Source organism: Eleginops maclovinus, chromosome 5 (genome assembly GCF_036324505.1).
Source record: "Eleginops maclovinus isolate JMC-PN-2008 ecotype Puerto Natales chromosome 5, JC_Emac_rtc_rv5, whole genome shotgun sequence".
NCBI lineage: Eukaryota > Metazoa > Chordata > Actinopteri > Perciformes > Eleginopidae > Eleginops > Eleginops maclovinus.
Genome location: NC_086353.1, coordinates 25,798,109 through 25,813,626, shown reverse-complemented (window position 1 = coordinate 25,813,626; position 15,518 = coordinate 25,798,109). Strand labels below are relative to the sequence as shown.

The window sequence follows — 15,518 nt, the reverse complement described above, 5'->3', positions numbered from 1 at the left end:
TTTATATTAGTCTGCCTCTGCTGTCTTACTTTCATTATATGAATTAGAAACTCTAAATCTCATTACTTGACACCTGTGTTCTCTGTGCTCTCTCCTTATAATGATCAGATTGCCTCCTTGTGTTGGATTCGTGATGTTCACCACGCTGCACGGCCCACTTTTTTGCTTCGCAAGCTATGGAAAGCAACTCTGTTTTGGGAACTCATTTTCATGCAAACATACTGTTCACATTTTTTGCAGTTACTATGCTCTCGTCATAGATACCTTGCATGCTACCCAGTGAGTACATTATATGATTTTGATTGCCAGTATCTGATGGACGTTTTGACTCCCATGTTGAAATACGATTATTTTATCATATTTTCTAATTACAACCAATAATTTGGATATAGGCCCAACAGAAGGAGACATTTTAACTGGCGCAAAGCTGCTCTATATATCGCAGGTCAATATTGTTGACCTTAAACTGACTGATGGAAGTGATTTGTTATTAGTTGTACATTTAGATAATTTCAAACAGTGATGACAACACACTGATATCAATTTGATTTTCAAACATGCCACTGTTCTTGTACCTATTAACTTGGAGTTTGTTATGGCAAAATGTGTTTAAAATATGTGACATATTATTGGTATATTGACTTCACAGTAAACACTTGTGTTTGACAAACCCTTCTTCACATTGAACTTGTAGTAGAGTTGTATGCATGACTTAATTGTAGAATAGGCCGTCTTCGTTTTTTGTATTTGAAGCTCATGTACAAGGAATAAAATGTTTTTTTTCCTATAATTATGGCAATGGTATGTTTGGTGAATTTTTTTCAGTGTAAATCTTCATTGTTACTGTTGAAAGTGCAGTTTGTTTACTGTATTTATTACAGACAGGTTATGTAAGCCAGCTGCTGGTATTTCACCTTAAAATAAAAAACAGTAAGGTGCAGTAAGGTTCTGGAACCAGCTGCCGGTATTTCGGCGTTAAAAAAGGATGACATTTTTTCCGTATTTATTATGGTTAGATTCTGCCAACTGAGCTGCCGGTTATTTACCGTAAATAGGTCAATGGTATTTTTCTGTATCTATTACGGTGAGGTTCTGGCAACCAAGTTGCCGGTTATTTACTGTAAAATAAACAGATGGTATTTTTACGTATTTATTACGGTGAGGTTTTGGCAACCGAGCTGCCGGTTATTTACTGTAAAATGAACAGATGGTATTTTTCCGTATTTATTACGGTGAGGTTTTGGCAACCGAGCTGCCGGTTATTTACCGTAAAATAAACTGTTGGTATTTTTCCGTATTTATTACGGTGAGGTTTTGGCAACCGAGCTGCAGGTTATTTACCGTAAAATAAACAGGTGGTATTTTCCCGTAGTTATTACGGTGAGGCTCTGGCAACTGAGCTGCCAGTTATTAACCGTAAAATCAACAGATTTTTTTTTACAGTGTACTTTACTTTACTTCCTTTTTTTCCAGGAGAAGACAAAGCAGGTGCAATGACTGAGCAGATCATGTGAATGCTTTTGGACCATGAGTGTACATCAAACTCTTTAGTCCAGGGGCCACAAGTTTGATCTCAAGGGGGCCGGAAGAGTACAATCATAGCATAATAACCTCTAAATAACCACAACTCCAGATTGTTCCTTTGTTTCAGTGCAGTACATTCTTTAATTGTTCACATTGAATGAAATATTTTTATGAAACAGCATGAACAACCCAACATTCCTTAACAAAAATAAGCGCAATTTCAACAATTTAATGCTTCATGACAGATCAAAGTGCATCTCAGGTGGAACTAAACAATAAAGTATTTTACTTTGTATGATCAAAACAACTCATTATTTGACATTCATTTCCACATCTTTGTTATCCTGACACGCCACCATACAAACTAAAGTGGGAATTACAACTATAACAACTTAACAATGTCAACAATAAAAACGCATAAAAATATCCTTTTTATAACATACAAGTGTTTGTAAAAAATAAAGGCAATAGTGCAAATAAAGACACTCACAGTTTAGCAGGGGAGGGGCAGAGTGACGAGAGGTGCGGTGTTTGCACATGCACAACAACCACTATCATATAAAGGGAGAAGTGTACTGAATCTAAAGAAGAGAAACTGAACCTTAAGTATCGATCTCATCGTGCAAGTATCGATCGATACCGATACAAACGCCGGTATCGATACATCGATATTTTAGATCGATCCGCCCACCACTACTCCATACAGTTTCGGGGCAGACTTGACTTCACCAAACTTCAGCATGCCTTTAGTCGACATTCAGAGTAACCTACCGGCCAGCTCCTTCTCGGAGGAGTTCCTGAAGAAGCTGTGCTCCTGCACCGCTGCTGCTCTGGGGGAGCCGGAGGAGGTGAGTACATTTCCCGGACAGCAGCTGCAGGAGCACCGCTCTGTGTGAGGCTCAGCTGGGCTGCATTAGTCCTGCCGTGTGTCATGCATGTCATTATGTATGCGCACAAGTGCCTCATGCTTTCATCAGGATTAAGGTTCCTACTAGTTTTACATGCATGGTGGTTATCAAAGCCGGTAAAGGTGCAGCTAGTTTTAATGGCTTTGTATACTGCAGGGTAGCTGCTGAATTTACTCCAGGTGAACTAAAGTCTGATTTAAGGGTTGATCATATTTACCATCATTAATCCAAATCTGTAAAGTAACTAAAGGTATTAAATACATGTACCTCTGAATTGTAGAGGAGTATAAGTATAAAGTAACATCAAATGAAAATACTATATATAAAGTACAAGTATCTCATAATTGTACTTGAGTACATTAGTGGAGTAAATCTACTTCTCACCTCTGCTAGTATGTAGGAAAGTGCAGTGACTGGCTAAGCGACTATTCCCTTCAGCGGTAATTTAATGCACATATATGTATAAACTCACTTCATGTAAAATATAACACACAACCTCACATGCAGCAAATGTGACAACATGAAATGACGCAGGTATCTTGAATGTTAGTAACTTTAGCTATAGTTGTATACAACTGAAATAAGATATTTGTCGTAGCTACATCGTGAAGAATTATATTATTTATTATTTTCTATTTTGAGAATATCATGGTTGCATGTCTATAAAAATGACATGGCAGAGAAACTCCCTAACATAATCATTCTGTTCGAATAAATGTACTGTTCAATGCCTTGCTCAAGGACACTTAAGCAGGCTCTGTGTGGATGTGGCCTTTAAATGAAGTTAAGTGTATTTGCACTCACTTCCCTCTGTGTTGCTGATCCATATTTACTCTGCTCCCCTTCAGAGGATGCACCTGGTGGTGCAGCCTGGGTTCCCGATGATGATAGCCTGCTCCTGCTCTCCGTGTGTGATTCTGTCAATGTCTGCTTTCAGTGGGACCGACACCGCTGACAAGAACAAGGAGCACAGTGCCAAGATCTTCGAGTTCCTGACCAGAGAGCTCAGTCTGACTGAAGACAGGTGAGCATTACGGATCCCACCAGGGTCAGTGGGGGTCCCGGCCTTGTTGATTTGGCCAGTAGCAGAGAGAAGTGTACAAGACCGTCATTAAAGTCCATCAATAAGCTTTACCGTGCGTTCTGCGGCTTTGCTGTAGAGATGTTCCCTTTTTTATTACAAATAGTGTGTTTTTTAACTGACAAACATATTCTATTATCTCCTGTCTGATGACTGACTTGAAATGTAAACATTTACGTATGAAATACTTTTAGTTTTGAACAAAACATTAACATCTTTTCAGCTTGTGTTAACCACAGATCTTATTTCAGGCAACTAACCTAAGACACGATCAAAAAGACGCCGACTTTGAGACGAGGGAGTTATCGGAAGTGCTAACATGTTGGATCAATTTTAGATTTTAGGACTCATTCCTGCATCACTCTTTGTTGGGCAGTTTAAACTCCAGCAGAGCAGCCAATTATTACACTAGCTTCTTCTAGTTTGGAATCTCCCTTCCCTCAGAGGGCAGCATTGCCGATAGTCTTTCCAGTCGCTCTGCTCTGCATGTCAAGTGTTTCACGATTCAGGTGGACTCAAATTCACCTGGAAGAGCAAGTGTCTATTGTCCTGGTCTTTACTGCTGTTATTATTAATAATTTGACTGTACTATTTTTGTAAGTAGAACTACTCTAAATACCGCTTTCCTACCAAACCGGTTCCAGGGCCAGCTTGGCGCTAGTGCCTGATTTCAAACCAGTTCTTCCCGTTTCCTGGCCAGTTCTAGGCCCCAAAAACCGGTTCATGGTTGGAATATTTTTGCAACATCTAGTCATTATAGTCAGATAAGCTTTGGTTGCTATGCTAAAATCACCCATCTAATACTATAGAAACTTTAGTAACGGGTTTATGATGCCAAACAGTGTCCATTCAGCCTGCCCAGTAAAGCACCGGGCGAGGGAAACACACCTGGTTCCTAAAGTGCAAACTAGTTCCGAACCAAAACAGCACTAGGACTGGAACCGGTTTGGTAGGAAAGAGGGTATCAGTTCAAAATCAACTCTGCTATCAGATTCTCACGGATAATCATTTAACTGATTTTTTTCAAAGGGGGAGAGCAACAGCGTTATTATTTTTATATTTGAATGTACTGCATAATCATTGAGCTTATTTCTAATTCACAGGATTGCCCTTAAATTCCACACGCTGCAGCCTCACCAGGTGGGCAAGAAGGGGACCGTCATGAGCTTCTTGTAAAAGACGTTGCTGGGATGGAGACATTACACAAAGTGATCCTGAAAGAAGGAAAGACAGAGTAAATCAGTATAAAACAAACACGTAAAGTAACAAGTAAAGATAGTCATATGAAGGTCAGGTACTGTATTCATGTAATACCCAGGCACACTGTCCATGGTCCATGCATTAAAACGTGATGCTGATTGCTTCTATTTTAATAATTAAAAGACTTGCTGCTTTTGTTACTATCCCTGAAATCACTTGTCACTTATTACTGAAGAAACGAGATTGTGAGTATTGTACTGGGAGTTCCCATTTTAGTCTAACCTAGACAATAGCACTAAGTAAATTGCTATAAACTAACGGCCAGCCCATACGGTTCCGTTGACTCACCTTCCCATTCACTTTGAATGGGGTGACGTCAAGCGTTGCCGAACTGCATTGTGGTTCCGTTGCGGTGAAAGTGGAGAAAAGTTCAAGTTTTCAACCGTCGACGGAAGTGCCAGCCAATCAAATCCCGCGTATGCAAATAGACCTGCACAAGTGCTAGCCAATCAAACCACGTGTATGTGTGCCCGGGGCGGGAGATTAATGTGATTGGTTGTTGGTCGGGCTAACCACAAGTGCCAGACACGCCCACCTGCAAGCGTCAACGCTACAGAACCGTGTGTACGCAGCGTAAGTGTCAGTTTGAAGTTTGCCAAGATCTTCCTTAACCTGTGTAACAGAAAATTATTTTGCTCCCCTACTTACTTTAATAATATCATTATGTGAGTATTACTTGGTAATGTTTATCTGTAGCCTATTTACTGGCTTTCATCTCTTTGCTAAGCTTATGAAAAGTCCTTTTTAAGACCATCCTGATACTGCCTCCCTAAATTTCCAGAATGATCCTTTCATTATTAACTCCCCCTTTCTGCTCTCTGTGTTTGAATATGCAATCCATACTCTTCTTCTTTCACTCTGCAGACAGTTTGCGCTCTGTATGACTGAACCTTCTTAAGAAGTAAGATGTGACGGTTTGATTTCTTTATCCACATTTGATGAATAGAAATGCCTTACACCCAGTGGCGGTGCGTCAATAGTGGGCGCTTGGGCGCCCACCCTGACTTTTTGAGTTAAAAAACGTTATATATACAACATAATTGAAATAATAAATGTACCGTGTTTATGGGTTAAATGTGTATGGGAGACCACTGTCAAGAACCGCTAAAATGTGTCCGGACATAATACAGTGGGGCAAAAAAGTATTTAGTCAGCCACCAATTGTGCAAGTTCTCCCATTTAAAAAGATGAGAGAGGCCTGTAGAAAAATGAGGAAAAAAAAATCCAGAAAATCACATTGTCTGATTTTTAAAGAATTTATTTCAAATTATTGTGGAAAATAAGTATTTGGTCAATAACAAAAGTTCATCTCAATACTTTGTTTTATACCCTTTGTTGGCAATGACAGAGGTCAAACGTTTTCTGTAAGTCTTCACAAGGTTTTCACACACTGTTGCTGGTATTTTGGCCCATTCCTCCATGCAGATCTCCTCTAAAGCAGTGATGTTTTGGGGCTGTCGCTGGGCAACACGGACTTTCAACTCCCTCCAAAGATTTTCTATGGGGTTGAGATCTGGAGACTGGCTAGGCCACTCCAGGACCTTGAAATGCTTCTTACGAAGCCACTCCTTCGTTGCTCTGGCGGTGTGTTTGGGATCATTGTCATGCTGAAAGACCCAGCCACGCTTCATCTTCAGTGCCCTTGCTGATGGAAGGAGGTTTTCACTCAAAATCTCACGATACATGGCCCCATTCATTCTTTCCTTTACACGGATCAGTCGTCCTGGTCCCTTTGCAGAAAAACAGCCCCAAAGCATGATGTTTCCACCCCCATGCTTCACAGTAGGTATGGTGTTCTTTGGATGCAACTCTGCATTCTTTCTCCTCCAAACACGACGAGTTGAGTTTTTACCAAAAAGTTCTATTTTGGTTTCATCTGACCATATGACATTCTCCCAATCCTCTTCTGGATCATCCAAATGCCCTCTAGAAAACTGCAGACGGGCCTGGACATGTACTGGCTTAAGCAGGGGGACACGTCAGGAACTGCAGGATTGAAGTCCCTGGCGGCATAGTGTGTTACTGATGGTAGCCTCTGTTACTTTGGTCCCAGCTCTCCGCAGGTCATTCACTAGGTCCCCCCGAGTGGTTCTGGGATTTTTGCTCACCGTTCTTGTGATCATTTTGACCCCACGGGGTGAGATCTTGCGTGGAGCCCCAGATCGAGGGAGATTAGCAGTGGTCTTGTACGTCTTCCATTTTCTAATAATTGCTCCCACAGTTGATTTCTTCACACCAAGCTGCTTACCTATTGCAGATTCAGTTTTCCCAGCCTGATGCAGGTCTACAATTTTGTCTCTGGTCTCCTTTGACAGCTCTTTGGTCTTGGCCATAGTGGAGTTTGGAGTATGACTGTTTGAGGTTGTGGACAGGTGTCTTTTATACTGATAACGAGTTCAAAAAGGTGCCATTAATACAGGTAACGAGTGGAGGACAGAGGAGCCTCTTAAAGAAGAAGTTACAGGCCTGTGAGAGCCAGAAATCTTGCTTGTTTGTAGGTGACCAAATACTTATTTTACCGAGGAATTTACCAATTAATTCTTTAAAAATCCTACAATGTGATTTCCTGGATTTTTTTTTCTCATTCTGTCTCTCATAGTTGAAGTGTACCTATGATAAAAATTACAGGCCTCTCATCTTTTTAAATGGGAGAACTTGCACAATTGGTGGCTGACTAAATACTTTTTTGCCCCACTGTATATTGCCATTCGCCTTTTCTGAGAATAGGCAGGTCGGCTACCGTCCGTGGGCGCCGATAACATGGGAGTCTATAGGAGAGCTTATACTTTTCTCAGTCATTTTAGCAAGGATAGCTTTTCATTGGGGGATGAAACTTAGATCTGTGGGCGCAAATCTTTGCGCCCACAGCCAATGGCATTGTTTCTTAGTTCAATGTGACATTCTTAGATACGCGACTGGACTATTTCGGCGAATCAGCATCGTTATCATTCCCTAACCACAAGCGTAAAGAGCAGCACCGTAGCTAGCTGAAACTTAGATTGAGTGAATATGGCGACATCGATGGCTGAGAACTCCGTGCAAGCTCTACTTAAAACACCGTTTCATCGACTATCAGATGTCGAAAAGAAGAAATTGAAAGACTTGGGACCCGAGCGTCCGGATTTAAACATTCAACAGACGACCACTGATCGCGGGAGAACCTACACTCGGACTTTCTCCTCAAACTTGTATGCTAAGCGGAATTGGTTAGCTGGTTGTACAGTGAGCAATGCCTTTTTTTGTTTCCCTTGTCTGTTATTTCAAAGTCCTGGGACTGAAACACTTTGGACTACAACCGGGATGAAGGATCTAAAGCACTTCACACAAAAATGTAAGAAGCACGAATGTGGCCGCAGCCACCTAACCAATGTCTTAAGCTAAACCTCTAAAAAAGTGCTATTTAAACCGTGCCGCCCAACTGCGCCCCCCCCAAAAAAATGTTCACCAGCCGCCACTGCTTACACCTATAATCCAGTCAATTCAATTTAGGATTTAACCTTTTTTTTTACTCTGTTGATTGGATTGAAGCAAGTTCTCCAGTAATGCATTACCTATAACAACTATACAAATTGTAGTTTATATCTCTGTTACCCACAGCAGGGTAGTTTGAATAGCGGCATTCAGCTTATACCTCAGATAAAGTTCAAAGGAATTCTATTTTGTTTGAAACACAATGAAACAAACATTCTGTATCTTTGAATCCCTGAATATATGTTTTTATTCTGTTGAATTTATGACATGATCTTGGGAGTTGTTTTTTTTCTATATCAAAATTTCGAATGACTATGAGAATATGAAATCTCACATCTGTCAGGGTCTGGTGACAGGACCCAAATGCAGAGAAACAAGGGGAGGCAGGTATGGGGGTTTGAACTAAAAGCAAGCTTTATTAAAAAGCTGTTAACAAAAATACTAAGCTAAGAGAATACAGGACATGAAAAATACTTAGCTTGACACATGAAGGACGACGACCCATAGACTGTATATATAGATGGACAGAGTGGCTCCATTCAGCTGTGTTCTATAGAATTGAAGCAACCGAGGCGACGCCATCTTTGAAAATTTGGAGCCAGTTCGAAGTACGCTTGCGCAGTAGAATCTGAAGCATGCGCAGTGAAGAGGAGGTCGCGATCAGACCCGCCCACTCATCGAGTGAAACACGCCCCTTATCGAGTGAAACACGCCCCCTTCTCCATCCGTTCCCCACCACACACACAGGCCGAGTCCGACTCTCTGGGGCTAAACTGGCTGAAACTATACAACATCGTCTTCAACATACAAATCTATCTGTTTTTCGTTGGTATATGACCATAATCCTTTCAAGGATGTCCGAAAATCTATAGATTACTGTCAAATTAAGTTAACTTTCTAACGTTAGCGGCTAAGCTATCGCTACCGTCATTTTAATGAGTTCGCTAGCTAATATTAAGTTAATATTCACTTACCGAAAAAACTGCACAGAGCTCCCCTGAGATGGCCTGTTAGTACAATCAACAGCACAACACGACATGACTGTCAATATATAAATGTAAAGTAATAACAGCAAATAAAACAAATATGAGTTGCCTGACAAAAGAACACCACTACAGCCGAGCCTACAGCTACTCTGAATGAAATGAAATGTTGAAGGAGGTTGCAAGCGGCTGCACTGTCAATCAAAGTGTAACCACGCCCCTTTTATATTTATTAAAATAACATTAAAGAAAATAATTTCTCGGGAAAAAGAAAAATGGTGTGATGTGAAGCACCTTGAAAGCTATTTTTTCGAATAAAAAGTTGTGGATGCAAAATTTGTTTTAGGTGAGAAAAGTGACATAGAAAGTTGGTTACTTGCCCATTGAAAATACATGGGAATGGGCGGAGCTACGCATTGTACTGCAGCCAGCCACCAGGGGGCTCTGGACTAGCGCTTGCTTCACTTTTAACGGACGAACCTCTGTCCATCAATATACAGTCTATGCGACGACCGGACAAGAGACAAAAGGGAACTAAGATTAAATACACATGGGTAATCACAGAGAACTTTTAATATTGACGAGAACGTTCACTCTCAAAACCGTTCCGGTATGGTACTGCACCTGGGGGGCGCTGGTGGGCCAGTGCAGAATGAATGTGGTCCTATGGAGCCCCACCCATAGATTCCTACATTTCTTTGGATATAATTTTTTTTTAAATCACTGCTATAGTTTTTTAAACATGGAATGGATAATCCTCACAAACGACACATAGCTAGTATTTTATATTCGCTTGATTTTGACTAAAATTAGGTTTTTGTAAATCGGATGACGTCATGCGTGATAAATTGCTTTACGGCACCTTGTGTCTCTCCTTCCCTTTCCTTTCCCTCGCAGCAACAGCTGCATACGATCGCAGCTGATTTGGCTCCTTGGGACTGATTTGAACTCGGCTCTACATGTTTTGAAAAGGTGTGACATTATTTGATACTCATAATTTACAAATCTTAACAAACAATTAAGTGTTAATGAAGACTTTCTGATGTGAATATGTCGTTTTTTAAAAAATACGTTATTTGGTTGCTTCAGTTGGCTATATTAGCACTGTGAGTACTATTACCAGAGGGAACTTTGCTAACGTTAGATATGGTCAGCAGAAAAAAAAAGCTTTGACAATAAAAGTGTGTGGTTAACTGGTGAAAGTATGATGCTGACGAGTTAATACAAGCGTGTATGAAAACAGTTTGTCGATTATATAATGTTAACATATTGTTTTAGTCATCCATCCAAAGTTGTAAGTGAGATCAGAAATGGGAGCTAGGCTAAAGCTAAACGATATTTGACGAGATGCATAGATCTTCGTGCTCCCGGCGCCATGTGACCTTATCATTTTATCTCTGTCACATTCACATATCATTCATGTACATGCTCATAGTTCTGTGTAACTTACACCAGTCATAGACATGACGAGCTACTGTTATCAAAGCAGTTAAAACAAAAAAACCTTCAAGAGAAAAGACACAGAAAGGTTGATATGGTTTGTTGCAGACTAGTCAAAAACAAGCCTGCATTCATTTATTTATACTGTATTAATTAACTTGTAAATGTAGATACTTTTTTTTCTGCCACCTTTTTCTCGTTGATGGCAGAGAGGCCCCTGTTTCTTATCCGGATCTCTGCCCCCAGCCTACACATTGTACATTTTTTAATCGAGATTTCCTCGATTAAAAGGGCATGTTCCGGGTGGTCTCTGTGGAACTCTTTGAAGGCCTCTGTTCCCTCCAGTGTCTTCTCAAGGTTCTGTCGTACCCCACTCTTTGGCCAGAAGGTATTGATGTTTCTTCCAAATGCCTCCTCCAGATCCCTCACTAGGGATGGGAATTGATAAGATTTTTACGATTCCGATTCCCTTATCGATTCTGTGAAACGATTCAATTCCTTATCGATTCTCTTATCGATTCCAATTTGGGGGAAAAAGGAGAATAAACAGTTTGATGTAACATTTATCTTTGTTTTAATGAAAAATATTCTATTGTGACAGTTACTTATTAATCTCTAATAACAAGTGTGTGTGTGTGTGTGTGTGTGTGTGTGCGCGCACTCAAGTAGTGTGTGTGTGTGTGTGTGTGTGTGTGTGTAAAAAAAATTAACAGTTCTTTTGCAGATGAACATATCTGCTTTTCTGTACAAGAAAATGTAACAAATAACAACAAATAACAAATACTGAATCATGTAATTACAAGAACAATGTAATCACAAGCACTGTGTGTGTGTGTGTGTGTGTGTGTGTGAAGGATACGGGATCTTTCGGGGCTTATGGTGTCTCCAGCCGTGGAGAACACCCTCTCAGATGGGGTGGAGGAAGCCTGCACACAGAGGTAGTTTTCAGCCAGTCCAGATAGCAAGGGCAGCGTATCCTGCTTGTTCCACCACCACAGTGCGGCGCTATCCCTGCAGGGGATGGAGGGCAGGCTTTTGTAGAACTGGATTTCCTGATCCACCTTCTGAGCCAGGGAAAGACGGGGCTGTGATTCACGGATTGACTGCAGCTCGTTGTCCTCCTCCTCGAATAGTTCTTCCAAGGCTGTCTTTTTTGATGGTGGTGGCAGTGCCTGAAATTAAATGAACATGAAGTAAAAAAAATACATATATAAGTCAATAATCATGACAAAACAGCATCCAAAGGTCATTACAAATGAATGAGTTAACTTACATAGTGTTCCTCTACTTCTTCCTCCTCCCCATCTTCGCAGCCTTCCCTCTGTGTCTCTCCTTCCCCTGGGAGCTTGAGAAGTGATGTAAACACATTAATAACTTTTAACACAGAGCCGTAGAAGGTCTCACTCACAATGGAATCAAATGCAATGATAAGACAAACAGAATTTAAACAGAAATTAAAATACCTCATCTCTTGCTGCCACTGTATTTGCTGTTATTGCAGCTTCCCTGATCCTGTCGCAGACTGCATCACTTTTCACTTTGTATTTAAATCTGGGGTCCAAGATGGTGGCTTCCTCCAGGAATCTCTGAATGTCAGTTCCCTTCAATTTCAAAAAGGAGGATAGGATGACATTAGACTAGTGGTACAAATTGGCCTAAAGCATCAAGGTAAGATTAAATGTAGTTGTGCTTACCTGGTAGCGTTTGGAGAGATCCTTCCAAATGTTCTCCTTGATGCTCCTTGTGAACGCAGAGTCACCTTCCTGCACAGTGTACTGTTGCTCCAGCTTCTGCAAGATGGGCAAAATCTCACCGCAGGTTGCACTTTTGTCGCTGGAGACGGCCAGTGTGGAGGTGTAATGCTTCCGCATGAGATGCACAAACTCCTCTGCTTTCCTTAAGTCCTCGTTGCCTATTCTGTCCAACCTACAATGTAAATAAAAACAGAAAAAGATGTATGTAGCACAAATAAACAAAAACAAAACCAGTCAAAGTTTTAAAAAAAGTTTAAGTCATATTATCATTTAAAATATATATCACCTTTCCTTCTCCATGGGTCTTCTTATGCGTGGATCTATGGCTGCAGCCTGGATAGCAGGGAACTGCTCGGTGAATCTCTCCATCATCAAATAGAGGGAATTCCATCTGGTCCTTACATCCAGGAGGAGCATGTGCTTGGGCAGCTCTGAGGGTTCACATATACACAACACAATGTAAATATTTATTATCTAATAATTTACATACACATACCTATACATGTATATTTTCATAGTATAATGCTTGCAATGTACTGTAAGGAGAGTATCTTACTGAGCAAGTCTTGTTTCTCTTTAAGAACAACTTTTGCCATGTGGGACCTCTTCATCCAGACAACAACTGCTCGAACTCGTGCTGCCCAATTGGATATGGCAGTGCAGTTGTACAGCTTTTGCGCTCCCAGGTTCAGCGTATGAGCGAAGCATGGAAATTTGACAATTTGCAGCTGTTTGATGGCTACATCCATGTTCGCTGCATTGTCTACAGTTGCTGCCACAACCTTTTCCCGTACACCATATTCTTCTAAAATGTAATCAATCTCCTCTGCTACAGCTGAGCCTGTCTGAGATTGGTACACGGCTTTGGTTTTTAGGACCTTTTCCTTTACCTGGCCATTGCTCACGTAGTGCAGAGTAACCGTGAGATAATGATCCTGACAAAAGCTTGTCCACCCATCAGCCGTGATAGCTGCCTTTGACACTGTTTTCAGTTCAGAGATCACATTTCCCTTTTCCACACCATACCAAGCAGGGATTAAGTGGTTGGTTAAGCTTTCCCTGCTGGGGGCTTTGTATTTTGGATTGAGAACCTTTGTCATCTCCCTAGAAAACATATGAAAATGAATGAGTGTAAACATCTGTTTAATGAGGAGGAAAATATTCTATTCTATTCTATTCTAATCTGACATTTGATAATCTGACAACAACCTCACATTCACCTACCGAAATTCAGGGGCGTCTACTGTAGAAAATGGGTGCAAACCCTTAACAACAAATTTGGTAACTGCCCGGTGACATTCTTCTACCTTTGCCTGGGACATTTTATTTCTGCCTGCCTCGACGAAAATAGAAGCCAGAGGTAAACGGGAGCAAGTGCTGCTAGCCTCTGAGTCAGCCAGACTACCCGTCTCGTCCCGGTCATCATCTTGTTCTAAATCTAACGAAGAAGGCATTTGTTTGATGAAAAAGCAATACTGTACAATTTCGGGAAATAAACTAATTTCCCACCTCCCTTTGATTTAAATAAATGAGCGTCACCTTTCTCTGGCTCCCTGAATCGGCGGCGCAACTTACTAGCATGTTTCATTAGCTACATAGCAACAGCTAGAATTCTTCCCTAGAACTACGGATGCCTTGCCATCAAGTAAGCTAATTAAACATGCTAGCAAGGAACGGCTTGATTAACCAGAAACATAAACTCCCTTAATTACCCCAAGGAGAGGTAGGAAATGGGTTTATTTCCAGAAATGGCGTGGTACATAATTTACTAGGAATGCGGTGGTCGTAGAAGCTTGGCTGCTGTCACTCCGAAGGGCATCAAAAACGCGACACTCGTTAAAGTTTATCCCGTGTTGTGTGCGCAGATGTTTATGCATATTTGAAGTATTCCCTCCCGCCGATGTTATCAACAATTTGCAGTGGTTGCAAAACGCCCTGTTGCCATCCTTATGTAATGTGAAATGAAGCCACACTTTGGACCGTTTTAACCTTAGGGGTGCCATTTCAGACTTGTAAAAAGAATCACGAGCGTCACCTGCGTAACCAAGCAACTACGCCACGTCAAGCCGAGCTTACTGAATCATTCGTGTGTACCTTGCTGCGTAAATAACGTTACATAAACCGTGCGGTCTGGAATCTATAAGAGAATCGTTTAACGAGCTGCCAAACGGTTCCATGGAATTGAAACACAAGGAACCGGTTCTCAACAGGAACCGGTTCTCGATTCCCATCCCTATCCCTCACCGCATTAAAGAACCTGGTTGAAGGCCTCATCAAATTCGCGTTGGGAGTGAAGCGTTTGGCTTCCAGAAATGGGTGCTCCTGTGGAGACGCGTAACTGTGATCATGCAGTGTGGAGCCCAGCAGCAGCACTTCACAGTGATGACAGACCTGGATGGCTTGATCCTTCTGCAGCATCCTGACCAACCAGCCGGCAACATAAAATAGCCCCTCTTCGAGGATACAGTCACCAATGGTCTATGGAGGTAAGCGGAAAAAATCTTAGTTTACATGTAAGAGCATATATAGGATGTATTGCATATTGTAGCTTGTCAATTTGCATTTATATTTTAATAATATATCAGTGTATTGATAATGTAGTTAGTTAGGATTTTATGCAAGTGAAATGCAGTGACTGTGTGTTGGTTGTATAATCAGATGACCTGGTCCTCCACAATATCCTGCGCCACCATTTCCTCAGTGGTCCCCTCTGTAGGCAGTGTTTTGGGCTGGAGAGTGAGGGTGGCTGGATTGTGGTCCCCGGGGGATGGAGTGGTGGGCTGAGGTAACATTTCACTCTATGGAGGTAAGTGGAACTAATGTTAATTCACACGCAAGACATGCAAGGGCATATTTAGGTTGTATTGCACATTGTAGCCTGTGCATTTATATTTTAGTTATATATCAGTGTAGTTTGTATCATTATATTTGTATTTTACTTTGTATTATTCCTGACCCATAGTTATTGTTATCATAATAACAATGTTGTCTACAATGACCTGCACCTCCATATCCTCATTGGTCCTGGAAGGTGGAGCGGCGAGTTGAAGGTTGGCCAGAAGAGGAAATCCGGCATCTTCCTCACAGTTGGAGGTGT

At 41.2% G+C, this 15,518-nt stretch overlaps 2 protein-coding genes across 2 annotated transcripts; one reads left to right on the top strand and one right to left on the bottom strand.

Moving 5' to 3' along the window:
* Positions 1 to 2,095: 2,095 nt before the first annotated feature.
* LOC134864998 (D-dopachrome decarboxylase-A-like) lies at positions 2,096 to 4,916 on the top strand. The gene is made up of 3 exons (XM_063884377.1): positions 2,096 to 2,372; positions 3,281 to 3,456; positions 4,617 to 4,916. The coding sequence occupies exons 1-3, from the start codon at positions 2,265 to 2,267 to the stop codon at positions 4,687 to 4,689; spliced, it is 357 nt and encodes a 118-aa protein (XP_063740447.1). The 5' UTR covers positions 2,096 to 2,264; the 3' UTR covers positions 4,690 to 4,916.
* A 6,182-nt stretch (positions 4,917 to 11,098) lies between these two features.
* LOC134864178 (E3 SUMO-protein ligase ZBED1-like) lies at positions 11,099 to 14,190 on the bottom strand. The gene is made up of 7 exons (XM_063882976.1): positions 13,646 to 14,190; positions 12,978 to 13,525; positions 12,708 to 12,852; positions 12,362 to 12,593; positions 12,131 to 12,268; positions 11,941 to 12,012; positions 11,099 to 11,839 (listed from the first exon to the last, which is right to left on the bottom strand). The coding sequence occupies exons 1-7, from the start codon at positions 13,873 to 13,875 to the stop codon at positions 11,456 to 11,458; spliced, it is 1,749 nt and encodes a 582-aa protein (XP_063739046.1). The 5' UTR covers positions 13,876 to 14,190; the 3' UTR covers positions 11,099 to 11,455.
* Between the last annotated feature and the right edge of the window lie 1,328 nt (positions 14,191 to 15,518).